Source organism: Carlito syrichta, unplaced genomic scaffold (assembly GCF_000164805.1).
Source record: "Carlito syrichta isolate Samal-C Ts95f unplaced genomic scaffold, Tarsius_syrichta-2.0.1 Scaffold108683, whole genome shotgun sequence".
NCBI lineage: Eukaryota > Metazoa > Chordata > Mammalia > Primates > Tarsiidae > Carlito > Carlito syrichta.
The window spans coordinates 290,587-313,659 of NW_007052779.1; the positions used below are offsets into that span (position 1 = coordinate 290,587).

The window sequence follows — 23,073 nt, forward strand, 5'->3', positions numbered from 1 at the left end:
TAGCATCTTTAGGTTGATATCAGAAGTGGAAGAAGAGAGCATTTTAGTTCTAATGTAGGTTTCAAGGATAAAGTAAATTTGTATTGGAAATGAAAACCAAAATGGACTATTTCCACTCAAATCCTAAGGTGGGAGGATAGAAACACTTCCAGCCGGGCTCAGTGGCTCAGCCTGTAATCCCACGCCTTTGGGAGGCTGAGGTGAGAGGATTGCCTGAGCCCGCGGGTTTGAGACCCGCCTGGGCAGCGAGACCTCATCTCTACAATAAATCAAAAAATCAGCTGGGCGTGGTAGCGCACGCCTGTAGTTCCGGCTACTTGGAAGGCTGAGGCAGAAGGATCGCCGGAGCCCAACAGGTCGAGGCTGCGGTGGCCGGGAGCGGCCACTGCACTCCAGTCTGGGCGACAGAGTGAGACTCCAACTCAAAAAAAAAAAAAAAAAAGAAACACTTCCAAATACTTCAAATAGTGTGGGACTGTTTTGTTTTGCTTTGTCCTTGGGTACTTGATTTTCAAAGAACTGCCAGAGCTTTAAAAAAAAGTTTTATAAATGATTGCAACCCTTCAATTAAAAAAATCAGCAGGCCCAGGAATTAATAATTTACCTCTTGTATTCATAAAATTGCTTTGTATATGGATGAAGGGAGTGAACATGCAATTGTAGCACCAACTGTTCATCTTCCTAAAACGTGTCGACACCCTCCAGTTTGTTAGATTAAAGCTACCACAATTCAGTTTATGAATAATAGCCAATTCAAAAATAGGAATCTTACTCAAATTATGCTTGGAAAGAAAACCAGTCCCTGGATAAAAAAATATGGTACATATACATAGTGGAATATTATGCAGCCATAAAGAAGGACAAATATATGAACTTTGCAGCAACCTGGATGGATCTGGAGTCGATCATACTCAGTGATCTATCACAGAAACAAAGCACTGAGTTCCATATTTTCTCACTCATAAGGTGACCTGGAACAATTATAATGCTAAGAAAGCGACTGGCAGTAGTGGAAAACTGTCAGGGAATGGGGGTGGGACTGGAAGTTGAGGGAAACTGCTAGGGGAGGGAGGGGCATATCTCATCAACAAGGATACCTGTGTGATCAGTGTTTATATACTTAACCCTTAATTGTACCCCACATCTTTATAATAAATAAATAAATTTTAAAAGAGAAAACCAGTCCCTAAATTCACAAAAATCAAAAGATACATATGTATAGCGTAATTAAAAGTATTAAAAGTTATATCATAGAGAATTTCCCCCCAAGTTGAATCAAAAGGCTCAGAACCAATAATTACGACAAATTGCATTAGATTACAAAGAATAAAAAAAATGCATAATCCAAAGATTGTTCTTTTGAGTTTTAAGGACATATATATCCCCTTTGAAAAACATATATTCAAAGATTGGATAAGGAACAGAATCTCAACATTTAAGATCCTAAAACTTCAAAGTAATCTTATTCATGCCTCTATTTTCACCCCATGAAGACTGCTCATTTTATAGTCAACTGACAAAATAAAAATTCTCAATTAACTTTCCCCTTATTACTTCACTGTCCCTTTTCATAAATGACTATATAATCGAATAATACAAAATAGGCTGGAACTCAGCTCAAGCTGTTTCTTGAGAAAAAAGAAAAAACAGCAGCAAAAAACCCAGCACTACCCCGAGAAGAGGATGAGTGAGATGGTGAAATATAGAACCCTTGAGTGACCACCTCCACAGGAATACCAATTTGCAAAAATAGCCACACAATAAAACACCTTCACAAGAGTAAAGAAAATGGGTGAGAGATTATAGAATCTGGTTTTAGCACAATAACAAGAAAAGACAAATTAAAGAGGGTAGGAAGAACAGCCTTGCACTGCCTACAATACCTCTCCTCAAATTCCAGGCAGCACAGGACAGTGCTCCTCCTTGTGGGAAGGAGAGGGAAGTGAGCAGGGAACTTCGCTTTAGAATCCAGTACCAGCCAACCCACAGTAAAACACTATACTCATGGCACCTCCTACCCCTGTCCTGGGCCAGAAGAGAATCTGTCACCCTGGAAGGATGAAACTGAATCTCAGTCCACTTCATCACTAGCTGACTAAGTTATCTCAGACTCTGAATAAATTTCAGTAGCAGGTAGGCCATAGTAATTGTGGTCCTTAGACAAGCCCCAGTGCTGCATTGGTCTGGAAAGCCACTGGCTTCGGATGCAACGCAGTATGGAATCAACTGCAGTGACCAGGAACTTGCCTGTGTCACATCTCCCTCAACCTCAGGCAGCACAGTATGAAGAGAAACTCCCACTTGGTGAGGGAGGTGTGCAGGGAACTTTGCCTTGGAAGCCAGTATCAGCCCTCAAATATCGTTAAAATATCCCTATTACCCAAAGCGATCTACAGATTCAATGCAATCTCTATCAAAATCCCAATGACAATCTTCACAGAAATAGAAAAAGTCATCCTAAGATTTATATGGAACCACAAAAGACGCCAAATAGCCAGAAACAAATCCATCTACTTATAGCCAATTGATTTTTGACAAAGATGCCAAGAACACACAATGATGAAAGGACATTCCCTTCAATTAATGGTGCTGGAAAACTGATCCACATGCAGAAGAAACAGGATTACATTACAAATGGCCAACAGATATATGAAAAAAATGCTCAACACTTATAATCAGAGAAATGCAAATTAAAACTGGAATGAGATATTACCTCGCACCTGTTAGAATGGCCATAATCAAAAGGACAAAAGATAACAAGTACTGTATTGGTGAGGATGTGGAGAAGAAATAATCATTGTACACTGTTAGTGGAAACACAAATAAGAACAGCAATTATGGAAAACAGTATGGAGGTTCCTCATAAAATTAAAAATAGAACTACCATATGATCCAACAATCCCACTCAGTATATATCCAAAGGATATGAAATCAGATGCCAAAGAGATATCTGCAATCCCATGTTTACTGCAACACTATTTACAACAGCCAAGATATGACAGCAATCTAGATGTCCACCAATGGATGAATGAATAAAGAAAATGTGGTATATATACACAATGGAATACTGTTCAGCCATTTGTGACAACATGGATGGATCTAAAGGATGTTAAGTGATATCAGCCAGGCACAGAAAGGCAAGTACCAAATCATCTTATTCATATGTGGACTCTGAAAAAAGTTTATCCTATAGAAGTCATTTTTCAAAGACATATAATAATCTTAAAACTCATATGGAAATGCCAAAGATCCTGAATAGCTAAAGCAATCTTGAGCAAAAATAACAAGGCTAGTGGCATCATACTACCCGACTTCAAAATATGCTACAAAGCTAACCAAAATAGCATGGTGATGGTATAAAACCAGACACGGGGGCCACTAGAACACAGTAGAGAATCCATATATAAATTCATGTATTATTTAAAACCAACTGATTTTCAACAAAGGTATCAAGAACACATATCATGCAAAGAACAGACTTTTTAATAAAAGTATCCTGAGAAAATTGAATATCCGCATGCAGAAGAATGAAGCTATTTCTCAGCATATACAAAAATCAACTCTAAATGGATTAAAGACTTAAATGTAAAACTTGAAACTATGAAACTATTTGGAGAAAACATAGGGGGAATGCTTTATGATACTGGTCAGGGAAAATTCTTCATTAAATTGAACTGGGCAAAGGGTTTTTAAAATAAGACCTCAAAAGCATAGCAAAAATAGGTAAGATTCCATCAAACTAAAAGCTTCTGCACAGCAAAGAAACTAATCAACAGAGTGACAAGACAACCTTCAGAATGGGAGAGAGTATTTGCAAAGTATAAGGGACTAATATCCAGAATACACAAATAACTCAACAGTAAAAAAAAAAAAAAAAGAAGAAGATTAAATAATAGACCTGAATATACATTTCTCAAAAGATGTCATACAAATGACCAATAGGCATATGAAAAAATGCTTATCAGTAATCTTCAGGGAAATACACATGCAAAATATAATGAGATACCACTTTACACTTGCCAGGATGGCTATTATTTAAAAGATGAGAAAACAACAAATACTAGTGAGAACGTGGAAAAAAGGGGAACCCTTATATGCTACTGGTGAGAATGTAAATTAGTAAAACCATTAAGGAATACAGTATGGAGGTCCCTCAGAAAATTTAAAATAGAGCTACCATATGATCCAAAAATCCCTTTATTGAAGATATATTCAAAGGAAATGAAATTACTATGTTGCAGAGCTAGCCGTACTACCATGTTACTACAGCGCTATTCTCAGTCGGCAAGATAAGAAAATATAAAGTCAACCTAAATGCCATCAATAGATGAATGAAGAAACTGTGATACGCCCACACACATACATACTCAAAACAGGATACTATTCAGTCATGAAACAGAAGGAAATCCTGCACCAAAATGGATGAACCTGGAGAACACTATGCTAAGTGAAATAGGCAGGCACAGAAAGATAAACACCACATCATCTCACTCATCTGTGAAATCTTTTTTTTTAAACAAAGTTTATGAGAAAAAGAAGAGAGGAAGGAAAGGGAGACATGCCAGAGCTGGCATGGGCTAGAGAACTGCCTCATTTGTGAAATCTCAAGGAGTTGATTTCATAGCAGTAGAGTGTAGAATAGTCGTTACCACGGCTGGGGAGGGTTGGAGGGCAGGAGGGAACGAGAAGGGCTGGTCAATGGGAAAAAGTTACAGTTGGACAAACAGAACAAGTTATTGTTTTCTTTGTTTTCATATTACATGGTGACTAATAGCACAGCATATAGTTCAAGATGGAAGGCTTTAAATGTTATCACCACAAATAAATGATAAATGTTTAAAGTAATGAATATGGTAATTATCTTGATTTGATTATTATACCATATACAAATGCATTAAAGCATCACAGTGTACCCTATAAATATGCACAATTAATATGTATTAGTTATAAATTTTAAAAAGGAGCAAGTATCACAAAACAAAAACCCTAGATTGTAAACTCCATGAAGGCAAGGAATACATTTGTTTTGCTTCTTGTCATAATCCCATAGTCTAGCATGAAAAAGCATTTGTAAGCATTCAGTAAGCATTTGATGGAAAGCGGGAGCAAAAGATCATTCACTAAGGGTGCCTTCTGCCACTCAGATTCTGTATTTAGTACAGTGTAGAGAATGTTGAAATAGTTCAGACAAGGCTTGAAATATTTCTCAACTACAAAGACATGGTAGAAGAAAAAGACGTTTTTTATCAGTCTGTTCAGAGTGACTTTACCTATGACTCTAGAGGGGACATAAAAGTTTAACACTAAGGCACAGCATAGCTTTTCCATGGCAACTGAGACAGTGCAACTTCAGTTACTAACTTCATTTGGAATACGAGCTCAGTCTATTAAGAGAAACAAACTCATCTTTCTCAGACTATTAAGAGAAACAAACTCATAAAATCAGATCTTTGCAATGTATGGGAATCTGCTATATGATACTATCCCTGCTCTAATTCACCACATTAGAACCTTCAAATTCTACTGGATTTGTTGCAATACTCACTTGGTACTTTTCAAATACTTCTGCGATATCATCTACTTTCCCTTCACATTTATTACTCTTTTTTTATACTCCATAAATTAGATTACACAGTACTTACTTTACAACAGTTTATTTAAGAAACATCAGGTTTCCCGAGTATATTTGTTAATGTAATAATATATCATAATTCAAGTCAAATTCCACATATAACTTCATATAAAAGACAGATACAACTGTGGTTAAATTATCCTGAATGTTTCTGCTGTAACACAACACCAATACAACCACTGCAATCATCTGTGTACAAATAACTATTGATAGCTCTCAAGAACTGGTCAACTAAAAATATAAATATATGGGGGGAAAATACTACAAGCAGTGAATAAAATATTTCTATGATTTTCTAAAGAGTCAAAATCACACCATATTTTATCCACAAAGAAATTTACACAAGTTATTTCTAATTAAAAAAAAAAAATCAGGCCGGGCATAGTGGCTCAGCCTGTAATCTCAGCACTTTGGGAGGCAGAGGCAAGAGGGCTGCCTGAGCCCGGGGGTTAGAGACCAGCTGGGCAACTTGGTGAGACCTCATCTCTACAACAAGTCACAAAAAACTAGCTGGGCGTGGTGGCGTACATCTGTAGTTCCAGCTACTTGGAAGGGTGAGGCGAAAGGATTACCTAAGCCCAGCATACTGAGGCTGCAGTGGCTGTGAGCGTATTGGTGCACTCCAGCTTGGACAAAAAGAGTGAGACTCCAACTTAAAAAAAAAAAAATCAACTGGGTGAGGTGGCACACACCTGTTTCCAGCACTTAAGGTGGCCAAGGCAGGAGGACTGCTTGAGTCCAGGACTTTGAAACCAGCCTAGGCAATATAGTGAAAACCTGGCCGCTATAAAAAAAAATAAAGTTAGGTGGATGTGGAGGCACACAACTGTAGTCCCAGCTACTTGGGAAGCTGAGGTCCAAGAATCATTCAGGAGGTTGGGGCTGTGGTTAGCCATGATCATGCATGCCACTGCAATCCAGCCTGGGAGACAGAGTGAGATCCCGACTCAAAAAAAAAATGAAAACTAGCTGATTATAACCATCATAAGGACAGAAAGAAAGATGTTTATTAAAGAAAAAAATTTCGAGAGGAAGGAGTTCAAGGCCAACTAGAAGCTGCTGAGATCTACCTCATGAAGAGGAGCCAAATAGAGGGAGTCTCCTCATTCCAAGCATGATGAGGAAGGTCAAAACCCTAGAATTCAACAGAGAGGTGATGGGTCCCATGAGAAGCAGAGGGGTGAAATCAGATAGCCTGCCCATAAAACCAAGGGCAGAGACGTGGGAGTCTCCCAACATTGTGATGGTGTGAATGAACGAGGGAAAAATCCCCAGAAACCCATACCACTACCACAGACCCCGGTGATTCAAGTCGAGAGAGAGGAACCCCTGGTCAGCAACAATCTCCCAAGCAGAGACAAAGCCAAACAGCCACATAAAACCCAAAGGTCAATGACCCCCAAGAAGGGCTGATTCATTGCGACTGCTGCCGCCTCTGCAGCAGTTACCCTTGGGACAGGGAGAGTTCAGCCCAAAAGAGCAAAAGCACACATCCTAAGCGTAAACCTCACCTCTGAGATAAATAAGAGCCATGGGGAGTCAAGGCGCCCAGCACCCTCCCCCATCCCCGCTGCTTCTGCAGAGGCGAACTGCCTGCTACCAGCTCTCGAGCACGGGGACACGTGCACCTGTCTGAATGCTGGCACAGCAGGATCCCGCTGACCCGTCCCTCGGGGAGGCTGGCTGCCGGTGCCACTGAGCAGGCCCTCCACAGCGCTTGCATGCATACGCCTTCCTCCCCAGGCAACACAGGCTCTGCAGCTGAAATAAGCGGGAGCAGAAAGTGTTCAGGGCACCCTGTCCTCGTCCCACGTAGGGTACTCCACACTCCAGGCCTGTAGAGCGAGTGAGGACCCCACACTCAGATGAACGTGGCGGCAGAGACCCATTGCCCTCAAGCAGTAGGGCCGCAAAAACCACTGAGCAGGCAGAACCCCGTGGCATCTGCATGCGGCCCCCAAAAGACAGACTCCGTAGCTGACCTAAGTAGGAGCAGCAAGTTGTTGGGCACCCTATACCCTTTCCATCCGGCTGCTTCAGCCCAGAGGGAAGCCGCCTGTTCTAGGTCCCAGAGGAACAAAGGGGGCACTGCACCCGTTTAATGAATTTGGCTGAGGCCTGGTGGTCCTCAGAAAGTCCACCTATAGAGCAGCCGCTGCTAATGGACCTTACTTTTAAGCCCCATTACAGGCCCACATCCTGAACTACACCACCTAACAAAAAACTACCTGTACAACTAGTAGCCCCCAAACAGACACAGCATGTCGCTAGATGTAACGAGGGAACCCACCTAGAGCATCAGCCCTTCAAAAGTACCCAAAAATGAAGTCAAGCGATCATATACAACTTATACCACAGCCACACCCATAAAGGACAAAAAAGTAGAAAAACATAAAAAAGCTTCATTCCAATGAGAGAGAGAGAGAGAACATGCAAGCATAGCATCAGCAACCTCAGATAAGAAATCAGCACAAGAACTCTGTTAACAACAAAACCCAGAATATTCTGATACGCCCACATGATGAAGTCAGCTCCCAAGCAACATATCATATATAGTACTAACTCTCCACAATGACAGACATGGAGTTTGGAATATGGATGTCCAAGAAATTCATCAAGATACAAGAGAAAGTAGGCTTTCAAATCAGAGAGGCCATGAAAACTGTTCAAGACTGAAAGGTGACATGGTCATTCTAACAAAGAACCACACTGAACTAACGGAACTGAAGAACTCTTATAGGAATTTCAAAACACAACCACAGGACTTAAAAACAGACTTGACCAAGTAGAAGAAAGAATTTCAGAGCTGGAAGACCAATCTTTAGAAGCAACCCAGACAAAAATCAAGGAGAAAGGCTTTTTAAAAATGAACCAAGCCTTCAAGAGGTATGGAATTATATAGAGACCAAATCAACATCTGATCAAAAAGCCTGAGAGAGAAGAAGAAAATGAAAGCACTTTGGAGAAAGTAGTTGCAGACATAATCCATGAAAACTTCCCCCTATTTGCCAGAAAGGTTGACACACAGATACAAAGAACTGCAGGCTGCTATATGAGATGATCATCCCCAAAGCACATAGTCATTAGACTTATCTAAGGTCAGCACAAGAGGGAAAAAATAAATCTTAAAAACAGTTAGAGAGAAGGGACAGAATACTCACCAAGGGAGATCCAACAAAGTAACAGAACTCTCGACAGAAACTTTTCTGGCCAGAAGACAATGGCAACCCATTTATAACATTTTTTTAAAAATTTACTTTAAAGACGTGGGGTACAATTCAGGATTAGGTAGGTAAGTGGTCATCATACAGGTAAAGTTTGGGTATCCCTTTGGTTCACACTTCACCTGGGTTGAGATCAGGTACTCTTATTAATATTATGTGCCCCACACCCCTGGCAGTTTCCCGCTATTGCCAATCCCTTTCTTATAGTATATGATAAATGTTCAGGGTCCACACATGTGAGAACAGGTGGTACTCAGTTCTTTGTTTCTCTGAGAGGTCACTGAGTACTATAGATGCTAAATCCATCCAAGTTGCTGCAAAGTCCATAATTTTGTCCTTCTTTATGGTTGTGTAATATTCCATCAAGTATATGTACCACATTTTTTTAATCAAGTCCACTTTTGGTGGGCAGCATAGTTGGTTCTATGTATCTGCTATTGTGAATAATGCTGCAATAAACATGCGTGTGCAGGTATCTTTTTATAGAATGATTTGACTTCCTTCAAGTATATTCCCAGAAAGAGGATTGTTGGGTTGTATGTAAGCTCGATTTTTAGATTTTTTAGGAATTGCCATACTGTTTCCACAGAGGTTGTACTAGTTTACACTCCCACCAACAGTGTAGCACCATCTTTTCCCTGCATATCCTCTTTTCCCTGCATTCTCTCCAGCATCTGTTGGTTATTGGGTATCCAAATAGGAAAAGAGGACGTTACGTTATACCTCTTTGTTGATGATATGATACTATTCCTTGAAAGCCCAGGGAATCTGTCAAATCTTCCTTGCACTGATAAAGGACTTTGGCAATTTATCAGGATACAAAATAAATGTGCAAAAGACAATCACATTTTTATACACCAACAGCAAACAGGCAGAGAATCAAATAAAAAGCACAATTTCATTCACAATAGTCACAAAAAAATGAAATATCTTGGTATCATCTTAACCAGGGAGGAGAAAGACCTTACAACAAAAACTACAAAACACTGTTCAAAGAAATCAAAAATGACACAAACAAATGGAAAAATATTCCATGCTCATGGATTGGAAGAATCAACACTGTTAAGCTATCCGTCCTACCCAAGGTGATCTACATATTCAACAAAATATCCATTAAATTATCAACATCATTCTTCTCAAACCTGGAAATGATGATACAGAAATTCAAATGAAAACATAAAAGACTACGAATAACCAAAACAATCTTTAGCAAAAGAAACAAAGTGGGAGGTATCACACTTCCAGACTTTACTATAAGGCTACAGTAATCAAAACAGTCTGGTATTGGTATAGCAACAGGCATATAGACCAATAAAATAGGATAAAGATTCCAGAAGCCAAACCTCAATTTCTCAACCAACTCATCTTTGACAAAGTCTCCAATAACAACCACTGGGGACAGGAGAACCTATTCAGTAAACGGTGCTGGGAAAACTGGCTGACCACATACAGAAGACTGACACAGGACCCCTACCTATCACCATACACAAAAATCAACTCTAAATGGATCCAAGACCTATATATAAAACTTCAAACTATAAGATAATCTTAGAAAATGCAGGTATAAATAAATCAATTTAATAATGCAAAAGTAGTATCAGATAATAATTTAAGAACAGACTTTCACTGATAGAATTCATCCATTTTTTCAAACATAAAATGTATGCACTTTACTTCACACAGTAGAAAAATGTCATAGTAGCCGGGCTCTATGGCTCAGCCTATAATCCCGCGCCTTGGGAGGCTGAGGTGAGTGGATTGCCTAAGCTTGCGGGTTCGAGACCCGCCTGGGCAACTTGGTGAGACCTCATCTCTACAATAAATCAAAAATTAGCCGGGTGTGGTAGTGCGTGCCTGTAGTTCCAGCTACTTGGAAGGCTGAGGTGGAAGGATCACCAGAGCCCAGCAGGTCGAGGCTGCGGTGGCCGGGAGCTGCCACTGCACTCCAATCTGGGCGACAGAGTGAGACTCCAACTCAAAAAAAAAGAAAAAAGGAAAAATGTCATAGTAATATCAACTGTAGCAGCTACCAAGAGCAACAAAAGCACTAGTATCTACTGAGTTATTAGCATGAATTATCTCAATTAATCCCAACAATTCTATAAAATATATATCATTATTTACTATGTTTTGTAGTTTAAAAAAACCAAAGTAAAGAAGTTAAATAACTCATGCAGAATCATAGTTTAAAAATGTTAGCGTGAGGACTTGAACTTGGGCAGTAAGATTCTTAAAATTATAATTACTAATAATTTTCATAGCATCGACAATGATTAATCAGCAAAAAATAATCAATTAATAGTAAAAAGTCTTTGTGTCAAGTAAGCTTTCCAAAGGAGAGTAACAGTACAGCAGAACCACTGAAAAGATGTTTCTGTCACCACGAGATCCCACCTCACATCCACTAGCATATCTACAGTAAAAATATCATAACAAGTATTGGTAAGAATATGGAGAAATTAGAATCCTCATACATCGCTGGTGGGAATGTAAAATGGTACAGCCTCTTTGAAAAACAGTCTGGCAGTTACTCAAAAGCTGATGCCTAGAATCACCATGTGACCCAAGAGAAATGAAAGCACCTGTGTACAAAAAAAGTATATGCAAATGTTCACAGCAGCATTATTAATAATAAAAAGTAAAAACAGCTTAAATGTATATTGTCTGAAGAATGTATAAACAAAATGTGTTGTGTCCATACAATAGAATATTACTCAAAAATTGAAAGTACAACATAGATGAAGCTTGAAAACAACATGATAAATTAAAGAAATCAATTAAAAAAGACCACATGTTGAATAATTCCATTTCCACAAAAAGTCCAGTCAGGCAATCTATAGAGACAGAAAGTAGCTTAGTAGTTGCCAGGCACTGGGGGAGAAAAGAAAGAGTAACTGCTGAAGAGAACATAATTCCTATAAAACAAGGTGATAAGAACGTTCTGCAATGTATTGTGGCAATAGGATGCACAACTCTGTGGATATATTAAAAACCACTGATTTGTAAACTTTAAGTGGGTAAATTGTGTAGTTTGTGAATTATATCACAATAAAGCTGTCACCAAAAAGAGATGTGTCTAAGACATTTTTCTTGCGAGACATTAAAAAAAGAAATTTAATTTTTACTGTAGAAAATAGGCTAAAATCTTAGACTAAAGATTTATAGATATAAGAAAATGTGATTAAAATATCCTATTTTTAAAATGAAAATAAAATTTTAGCATTTACAATATCTACGGGCAATCCTCTTCAGTCCTCTCCCACTGTGGGAGCTTTTCTGTCCTCTCAATAAATCCTGCTTCCTAAAAAAACAAAATGAAATGAAATATTTACTTAGACAAGGGTACCTGCATAATGAACATTTGCATACCTAACCCTGAAATTTATCCCACATCTTGAAAATGAAAAATTTAAAAATAAATAAATAAATAATAAAATATTTACTTAGGCGCCGGGCATGGTGGCTCCTGCCTATAATCCCAGCACTTTGAGAGGCGGAGGTGAGAGGACTGCCTGAGTCCAGGGGTTGGAGACCAGCCTGGGCAACTTGGAGAGACCTCGTCTCTACAATAAATCAAAAGATTAAGCCGGGCTCAGTGGCTCAGCCTGTAATCCCGCGCCTTTGGAAGGCTGAGGTGAGTGGATTGCCTGAGCCCACGGGTTCGAGACCCGCCTGGGCAGGCGAGACCTCATCTCTACAATAAATAAAAAAATTAGCCGGGTGTGGTAGCGCGCACCTGTAATTCTGGCTACTTGGAAAGCTGAGGAGGAAGGATCGCCGGAGCCCAGCAGGTCGAGGATGCGGTGGCCGGGAGCAGCCACTGCACTCCAGTCTGGGTGACAGAGTGAGACTCCAACTCAAAAAAAAAAAAAAAAATCAAAAGATTATCCAGGTGTAGTGGCACGCACCTGTGGTTCCAGCTACTTGGAAGGCCAAGGCAAGAGGATCGCCTGAACCCAGCAGGCCAAGGCTGCGGTGGCCATGAGCATGCCACTACACTCTAGCCTGGGCAACAGAGTGAAACTCTGACTCAAAAAAAAAAATGACTTAGGAATGGTCAGTTTAAGCCAATCATGTTTTAGGTAAAACAACATGCCTACAATTAAAACCTGTAATCTGCCTTTTGTATATTTAAATTTCAATATTTAAATTTTACCAAAATACTATTCTTTAGAACCTAATTTTTGATGCTATTAATCTAATGTTTTATAAATTATAAAATGTAAAATGATTTAAATTTTTTAATTAAAATAAATTTCCAGATACTAATATTACATATACTATACTTGGGATAAATGAGAATTATAGAGGGGAACTTAGTGTCCAATCTAAGCAGGCTTAGTAACTCTGATACCCAGAAGACTTTATTATAAGGCAATTCCTCCCAGAAAAGAGGTCAGCATACCTAAAAACCTGCTGCTTTTGCCAATCCCTTTTTGAATTAGTCAACTAGTTTATGATAAATATTCCATATTGGTGACTTCCTTGAACCTATAAAAAAAGAGAAGAATTCAAAATTCTTACAGCACCTGATCTCAAAGAAAACTTTTTTACATGCAATTCTTAGAACTGCATTATACAAATGTTTTAGAAGTTGGAAGATGATTTATTATTTTAGAGAACAAAGCTGAAAGAAAGTTTGATTATTCTGATTCTCATATATAAGTAATAGTTTTTAAAAAAAATTTATGGTAAATATCTTTGAAAAATTTCAAAAGAAGTATTTGTAAACGAAAGGCTAGACGTTATTTTCTTTTTTTTCTTTTTTGAGTTGGAGTCTCACTCTGTCACTCAGACTGGAGTTCAGTGGCCGCTCCCGGCCACCGCGGCCTCGCCTGCTGGGCTCTGGTGATCCTTCCACCTCAGCCTTCCAAGTAACTGGAACTACAGGCACGCACTACCACAGCCGGCTAATTTTTTGATTTATTGTAGAGATGAGGTCTTGCCAAGTTGCCCAGGCAGGTCTCGAACCCGCGGGCTCAGGCAATCCGCTCACCTCTGCCTCCCAAAGTGCTGGGATTACAGGCTGAGCCACCGAGCCCGTCTAGATGTTATTTTCATATAAAAATTAGGTGAAACTATTACTTCCTTTATATGTAAATAACATAGACCTAGAAAGGGGAGAAAAATTCAAACTTGGAAGACTCAAAATCTAAAAATTATTCAAGGTAAAAAACAGTAAAAAGAAAGAACACACAAAGTTGCACTACATTATTTAAAATTTAAAAAAAGAAGACTGCACTATGTTTGAAGGAATCAAGAAGCTGTAACAAGAATGTCCAGTTGACATAAACAAATCATGTATCCTTAACTTACTAACATAGAATCTATAAAGATCACCAAACAGAAGGTGATGAGTAATAGGTTGTTAACATTAGTAACCACTGAGGATGTTGTCAATATTGGAATACTATAAAAATAGAAACAACCAGATCAAAGACATAGGCCAAACAATTCAAATTCTTCTATATATAATTTCCTGCATTCTGAATTTGATTATTCTTTAGGTCCATTTTCTTAATCAAAATTCACTATTCACTTCAGAGGCAAAATGTCTTTCCCATTCAAACCCTCTTTCAGAATTATGGGCTGCATTAAATGGATTAGTAGATGAGAGGAAGAGAAGAAAGGGATGAAATAAAAACAGCTAACCCCATTAATGCAGACAGTTTGTTACTTATGAGTATGTAAACTCACTTAATCTTTACAAGAAATTAAACAGAAATTAGTACTCCCATTTTAAGAATAAGGAAACCTAGACCATGGTCATCAGCAAGTGATTGGTGGCACTGGGATTTGAGTGTGGTTCTAAAGTCTGTAGTCTTCACTAAATTTCTAAATCAGAAGTAGTGGATTACAGTAAAAGAAAGTTTAATAGTTTCCCAAACGGTCATTTGTTAGAATGGGGGTTCTAACCTAGGGGTAATTTGTCCCCAGGGATATCTAATGGCAATATGTGATGATATTTTTGATTGGCGTGACCTGAGGGGGCAAGGAGATAGCACTACTGGCATCTAGCAGATAGAGGCAAGGATAATGCTAAACATTGTAAAATACAGAGAAAAGCCTCCCACAACAAATACTCATCAGGTCCCAAATGCCATTATAATAAAATATGGAAAAAATGACATTCCCAATTTAGCTTGATTTTTCAAATCATTAACATTATACTTCAGACATGCTCATTTGGGAAAAAAGGAAATGGTATATTGCAAAATCTGAAAGAAACACAGGAATAGGAAAATATTGTTATATGAAAAAAAATCAGAAAATAAGCTTTAGGGATGGAGAAGGTAGAAAATTTCCCAAACTCCAACAACTATGTAGTTAACCAGAAGAAAGGTTACGAACAGGAAAGAAAATACTGCTGACTCAACACTCCCTTCCACAAACTACAAATCTTATTAAATCACAGGTCAATGACTGTGTGGCAAATTTCTAGTGCAATTAAGTTTGTTTTTTTCTCCAGATTGTTACATTTTCTGTATCAGTGTATTTTTACTCACTGGTCTATTAAGGATATTATAAAGTTCAATCCGTATTCTTTAAAATTCTACTCAAATATTATTCAAGACTTTCTCAGTTCTCTTAAACTGACATGAGCTCACAAATGCCTATCCAATTTGTCCATACTTCATTTTAAAAGCAAAAATAAGATTCTGATATTCCTATTACAAGTCTATTGCCTCACAACTTTTAAATTAAAATTTAATGTTTAAGAGAATTTCAAGTCTTAATAAAAAGTCCTCTCCCTCAATTTATGTAGGTTGATATAAGCTCCAGTCTAATTGATAATTTTTTTATAGGTATCAGTTATAGACAGAGTATTCCTAGTCAAAAACCTGAAATGCTCGAAAATTTGAAATTTTTTGAGTGCTGGCATGATGCCACAAGTGGAAATTTTTACACATGAGTACTGCTTCATATACAAAATTATTTAAAATATTATATAAAATTATCTACAGACTATGTGTAATAAGGTATATGTAAGATGTAAATAAATTTCATATACCCAAGATATCTCATTATGTAAATGCAAGTATTCCAAACCCCAAAAAATCCAAAACCTGAAACACTTCTGGTCCCAAGCATTTCAGATAGGGCATGCTTAACCTGTATTAAATTTCCCCAATTTATATGTCAAAAATATTTCTGAAAAGCCATACATTTATATAACATTATATAGTGAAATAAACATTCTCATGAAAAATATAAAATGAATATGTTTTAGATAAAATTAGATATCCTAGCTGGGCTTGGTGGCTCAGCTTGTAATCCTGCGCCTTGGGAGGCTGAGGTGAGTGAATTGCCTGAACCCGCGGGTTCGAGACCCACCTGGGCAACTTGGTGAGACCTCATCTCTGCAATAAATCAAAAATTAGCTGGGCGTGGTAGCGCGCACCTGTAATTCTGGCTACTCGGAAGTCTGAGGCGGAAGGATAGCCGGAGCCCAGCAGGTCGAGGCTGCAGTGGCCGGGGGCAGCCACTGCACTCCAGTCTGGGCGACAGAGTGAGACTCTAACTCAAAAAAAAAAAAAAAAATCTTTCTATACTTAAAATGTGTTATTTCTAGTTTCTCTCAATAATTTCAGTACTTAATGTTAGGGAAAACTCTAGCATGCCTTATTAACTCTCATTTCCACTCATTAATTTATCTAACAAATGTTTATACAGTGTTGACTACTGTCAAGGACTAAGTTCTTGAACATTTCAATATTAAAAGCCTGAATAATTCTCAAGTCACTGTTTTCTCACTGAGAGCAAGAGAAACAGCAATAAGGTAAAATGTAGATAGCTAATTTGGCTTCCAATAGTAAATAAGATGCCAACGCATCTCATAGTTGAGGAAATCTGTCCGTCTTGTGCATGTCCACCTAGGAAGCAGTGTCACCTGGTGGTTAAAAGAGGAAGTCCTGGCATTAAGCTGCTCATGCCAAATCTGGTCTATCCCATGCCACATTCTAGATCTCTTACCTCAAAAATGTTACTTGACATTTTAAAGTACTTGTAGCTCTGTAAGAAAGGATAATCATGCCCATACTGTGTGGGACTTAAGATTTAAATGAGATACAAACTTAAGGCATTTAGCAAAGTGTATTCCATTCAGTAACTATTATCTATTGCTATAATATTAGGACAAAATAATTACCTATGTTCTTAATTCAAATTACCATAGTAGAAGTAAATATTACATAAAGAACAAGAGGGATTTCTAAAACAAATTTAACTTATATCACTAAGTTATCACTAGAATGTATATGCTCTAAAAATTTCTGAAGATATGAAGTTTAAATATGCTATCACACAGAATCAAGTACTCAGGCCTGCTTTTAAGACTTTACAATTAAAAGTAGAAAAAACTAGAGGCATAGCAGAACAGCTCTGGCATAGAAGGGTAGCAAGAAGAAGGTCTGCTACGCCATCAATGAGGTGGTAATTAAGAATACAGCATCAACATTCACAAACACATCTACAAAATGAGCTTCAGGAAGCATGCCCACAGGACACTTAAAGAAATCCAGAGATATGGGGACTTCAGATGTGTGCATTGATACAAGACTCAACAAAGCTCGCAGGCCAAAGGAATTAAGGAATATCCCATACTGTATCCATGTGCAGTTATCCAGAAAATGTAATATGGTTGATGATTCACTAATCAAACTCTATAGGTTGGTTATCTATGTAACCATCTCCACTTTTAAAAATCTATACACTCAATGTGATGAGAACTAACCACTGACTATCAAATAATGTTTATATAGAATAAACTGTACCCAAAAAAGTGTATACTGCCAAACCCCACAAAAATAAAGATTTTAAAGAAAACAGGCTGGGCGTGATAGCTCACACCTGTAATGCCAGCACTATGGGAGGAGGAGGCGAGAGAATTACCTGAGCCCAGGGGTTCGAGACCAGCCTGAGAAACTCAGGGAGACCTCGTCTCTACACAAAATCAAAACTTTAGCTGGACGTGGTGGTGCATGCCTGCGGTTCTAGCTATTTGGAAAGCTGAGACAGAAGGACCACCTGAGCCCAGCAGGTCAAGTCTGCAGTGGTTGTGAGCACTACAGACTCAACAGAGTGAAACTCCCACTCAAATAAGAAAAGAAAAAGAAAAAGAAAAAGAAAAACAGACATTCTTCTTTAAATGACCAAATCAAAGCATCTTATATTTGCTTTATGGAAATGAAAATTTTTAAGGAGAAAAAACCAAACTTGTAAATTTTTACAAACAATCCAAAATAGGCAGGGCGTGATGGCTCACATCTATAATCCCAGCACTTCGGGAGGCCAAGGTGGGAAGATTGTTTGAGCCCAGGAGTTCAAGACCAGCCTAGGCAACACAGTGAGACCTCGTCTCTACAAAAAATAAAACTAAAAATAAGTGAGCCAGGCAAGGTCATGCACCTGTAGTCCCAGCGATTAAGGAGGCAAAGACAGGAGGATCACTTGAGTCTAGACGGTCAAGCACAGTGAACTGTGATTGTGCCAATGCACTCAGCCTGGGTGATGGAGTAAGACCACAACTCAAAAATAAATAAATAGACAAATAAATAAATAATCCAAAAAATTATTTAATAATATTCATGAGTTTCTATAAAGTGCTATTGACTTTAAAGTATTAGATATTTAATATATCTAGGTAAAAAGAGGATCTAGCATAAGTCTAACAAAATCTGGTTAATATAAAAAAATGAAAATTCTTTGAAAGAAATATACTGGCAAATGAACACAACCAAATTAAACTGGAGGCCTCACCACCCAAGCGTGAAATGTGCCACCCATTCCTTTCTAGATCTAGAGTAACACTTATCACATCATTATCTAACAAAATTAGCATCTGTACACATAAAAGCACCACTACCCAGCAACACAAAGTAATACTGATGGCCAAAAAATAATGTTAACATTTTGATGCTTTGAAGAAACAAGAATTTTTTTTATTTTTTTCAGTTGGAGTCTCACTCTGTTGTCCAGCCTGGAGTACAGTGGCACGCTCCTGGCCACCGCAACCTCAAACTGCTGGGCTCTGGCAATCCTTCCTCCTCAGGCTTCCAAGTAGCTGGTACTATAGGCGTGCACTACCATGCCCAGCTAATTTTTGATTTATGGTAGAAACAAGGACCCACCAAGTTGTCCAGGCTGGTCTCGAACCGGCAGGCTCTGGCAATCCACTCGCCTTGGCCTCCCAAAGTGCTGGGATTATAGGCTGAGCCACCGAGCCTAGCCAAGAAACAAATTTTAAGAAAACATTTCCTCACCTATTATCAGATGGCAGAAGAGAAAACAAAGCCAAAGCTGAAAGTTTTCTTCTTTCAGGCTGGGTGATGTTGTCCATTCGATCAACCCACATTTCAATCATATTTCCCAAAAGCTGGTCCATCTGAAACAAGAGGAGGAGGTGTCTCAAAACATTTGAAATGCTATTTACCTGCAGATAAGTACTGTTAAAGGCTAAAATCTTGTAAGTCGTTGCTACATTCAATCAAGGTAAACCATAGAACTGGAATACCTGAATTTGGGACAAGCCCTGAACTGGTAAGGAATAATTTGAGCAGAACCAGAAATTCACTTTAGCTAATTCTGAGAGCTAAGTAGACTTATTCAATACATGTATGTAGCCAATAAGTGATTTCAGCAATTTCACATAATAAATCACCAATCTGGTACAATGAAAAAAACATGAATTTTTCAAAATTGTCAACTTGCAATACTTATTGTAGCTAAATTCACTTGGATGACTATTGTTCAATGTTCTACAATTCGTTAGATTGATTTGCTGCTGCTATCAGAGAAGACAGGTTGCAACCTCAAACTGTAGAATTTCAAAGTAAAACAAAATATTTCCTGTTTGTATACTCAATTAAAAATAAATCAACATAACATCTAGGTGTTGCTGTGAAAGTATGTTATAGATGTAATTAACATTTACTAGAGTTGACTTTAAGTAGAGAAGATTCTCCCAGATAATGTGAGTGGGCTTCATGCAATTAGTTGAAGGCCTTAGGAGCAAAAACAGCATTCCCGGGAAATTTGCCTCAAGACTGTAACATAGAAATCCTGCCTGAGTTTCCAGCCTGCTGTACAAAATTCAGATCTACCAGACGCTACAATCATGTAAACCTGTTCTTTAATTCCTGTGTGGGGGCAAAAGTGACTCCAGCTTGGATGCTAATACACCATGTTGGTTTCTAATTAGTGCTAGTCCCACGAATGCCTCCTGATTTCTATTTTACTGTCCCTAGTGTAAGAATAAAGTACTTTGGTGCTATGGCACAAATAACAGGCTATGATGCATATAGCACCCTTGCCTGTTCTGGAGAGTTGCCTTTAATTGTCTAACACAGAGCATATATACCTTTACCCTGAGGTCTAGAAGCCTCAGGTCTGGACAAGAGCAGTGCAGATATCTACCTTTCTTGATGCCATCCAAGCCCACACTTCTGTCTAAGTTCCCCCAATAAACACCCTTTACTGACAAAGTAGATTTATCTGCCTTGTTTTTTGCTTTCTCAGCTGATTCCTCATTTGGGAGCCACTTTGCATATATGGCCCTTTCACACAACACTCCCTCTCTCTTTGCACATACGCGTGCACGCGCACACACACACACATGCATCAATGCACTCTGCTGGTTCTGTTTCTGGAGAACCTTGACCAATAAAATTAGGATCTACAAAATGCGATCAAGGGTACTTATCACATAGATTGAAAGTGGATCTAAAGATTTGCTTATACAGTATTTCCTATGGCCTAGGAGCACTGTGAAAATATTACTAAAACACTAAAAGTACCATGAATCAAGACAATTTGGTAACTTCTGATTTATTCTATGGTATATTTGAATCATATTTAATTGGGAAAAAACAGGTACAGATAGAGGTTTACTGTAATAAAATCCAATAAGCAAAATTTAAAAACAAATCATAACCATTATAAAAGCAAATATCAGGTTATCATTAAATGTAACATATAAAACTGAATCCTTATGATGTTAACTGTGGGCTTGTAAGAAAATAAGAAATAAAACTGAATACATAGTAATAAATTTGCTTGAAATAAAAAGCAATCAGGCTGGGCATGGTGGCTCATGTCTGTAATCCTAGCACTTAGGGAGGCTGAGGCAGAAGGACTGCCTGAGCCCAGGAACTCAAGATCAGCCTGGGAAACATAGCAAGATCTCGTCTCTACCAAAAAAATAAAAATAAAAAACTTGGCTGGGAATGGTAGCATGCACCTATAGTGCTGGTTGGGAGGCTGAGGCAGAAGGACTGCTTGAAACCACGAGTTGTGAGGATGTGGTGAATCATAACTATGCCATTGTACTCTAGCCTGGGCAACAGAAACTCTAACTCAAAAAATAAAAAAATTATTTTAAAAGCAATCAGCAAAGACAGATATTGCAATGCAGTCTAATTTTATTTATTTATAATTTATACTTATCTCCTTTAATATAAAAATATTTAACAAACAATAGCATATAGTAACACTGAACTTGAGGAGGTTTTAGTTAAACAAACAGAGTACTAGAGGTTAGCAAGTTTTTTCTGTAAAGAGCCAGATAGTAAGTATTTTAGGTTTTGTGGGCCATATGATCTCACGCACAACACTCAACTCCTAAAATAAGTCATAAAGGATAGGTGAACAAATGGGCAATTTCTCATATGAAAATTTTGTATAATTTTATGTCATAAACTATTACTATTAAATGTTGAGTATACCTTATCTGAAATGCTTGAGACCAGAAGTACTTCGGATTTTGGAATATTTGCATATACCAATTGAAAATTCCTTATTCAAAAATCTGAAATTCAAAATACTCCAATAAACATTTCCTTTGGGGATCATGTCAGTGCTCGCAGTTTCTGATTCTGAAGCATTTGGGATTTGCGATTAAGAATAAGCAAACTGCCTTTCGGCTGGAACCACCATCTTCCAGTAATTTGCCAAAATGATTAACACAAAGGGAAAGAGGAAGGGCACCCGGTACATGTTCTCCAGGCTGTTAAGAAAACATGGAGTTGTTCTTTTGACCACATACATATGAATCTATAAAAAAGGTGATATTGCAGACATCGAGGGAATGGGTACTGTTCAGAAAGGAATGCCCCACAAATGTTACCATGGCAAGACAGGAAGAGTCTACAAGGTCACCCAGCATGCTGTTGGCACTGTTGTTAACAAACAAGTCAAGGGCAAGATTCTTGCCAAGAGAATTAATGTGCGAACTGAGCACATTAAGCACTCGAAGAGTCAAGATAGCTTCCTGAAATGCGTGAAGGAAAATGACCAGAAAAAGAAGGAAGTCAAGGAGAAAGGCACGTGTGTTCAGCTGAAGCGCCAGCCTGCTCTAGAGAAGCACACTTTGTGAGAACCAACGGAAAGGAGCCCAAGCTTCTGGAACCTATTCCCTATGAATTCATGGCTTAATAGATGTCAAAAATAAAAGATCTCTGGGTCATTAAAAAAAAAAAAAAAAAAGAATAAGCAGCCTGTAATCAAGAGACAATCTGTAGTCTCAGCAAGTAGCAATTTCTGTTAACGTTCATGGTCATAAAAGACCTCTCATTTTCTGTTAAACAAGCTGCAGTTACATTCAAATCTTTTCTAGTCTAAGTTACAGTATGAGATACTTAGAGATTCAATATCTCTAATGTCCCTAAAGAGCTATAATTCTTTATCCAAAATTTATATTTTATTTGTTGGTTTAATGTTATTAATTTTATTTCACTTTCTCTCTTTTTTAATGTTTTATCAAAAAAGATTTTATTATAGAGGCCGGGTGTAGTGGTCCACGTCTGTAATCCTAGTACTTTGGGAGGCAGAGGCAAGAGGACTGTTTGGTCTAAGAGTTTGAGACTAGCCTTGGCAAAATTGTGAGGCCATGTCTCTACAATAAACCAAAAAAATTAGCCAGAAGTGGTGGCACGCATCTGTAGTTCTGGTTACTTGGAAGGCTGAGGCAGAAGGATCACCAGAGGCTATATGTGATATGTGATATGTAAATAAATGGGTACGGTCAAGGTCGAGGCTGCAGTAGCCATGACCATGCCAGTGCACTTCTGCCTGGGTAACAGAGTGAGAAACTAACTCAAAAAAAACAAAAAACAAAAAACAAAACCCAAAAAAGTATTTATAGATTCACAGGAAATTGGAAAAAAAGTACAGAAAAGTCTCAAACTCTTCACCCTCCTCCCCAATATTAGTATCTTATAT

The 23,073-nt window shown here is 38.2% G+C and overlaps 1 protein-coding gene across 1 annotated transcript in view; it reads right to left on the reverse strand.

Moving 5' to 3' along the window:
• Nucleotides 1–23,073, reverse strand: part of IPO11 (importin 11) — a 190,210-nt gene that overhangs the window by 80,721 nt on the left and 86,416 nt on the right. Inside the window, exon 22 of the mRNA XM_008068467.2 lies at nt 19,119–19,240. Coding sequence (XP_008066658.2) covers nt 19,119–19,240 — 122 coding nt within the window. The remainder of the gene's footprint in view (nt 1–19,118; nt 19,241–23,073) is intronic.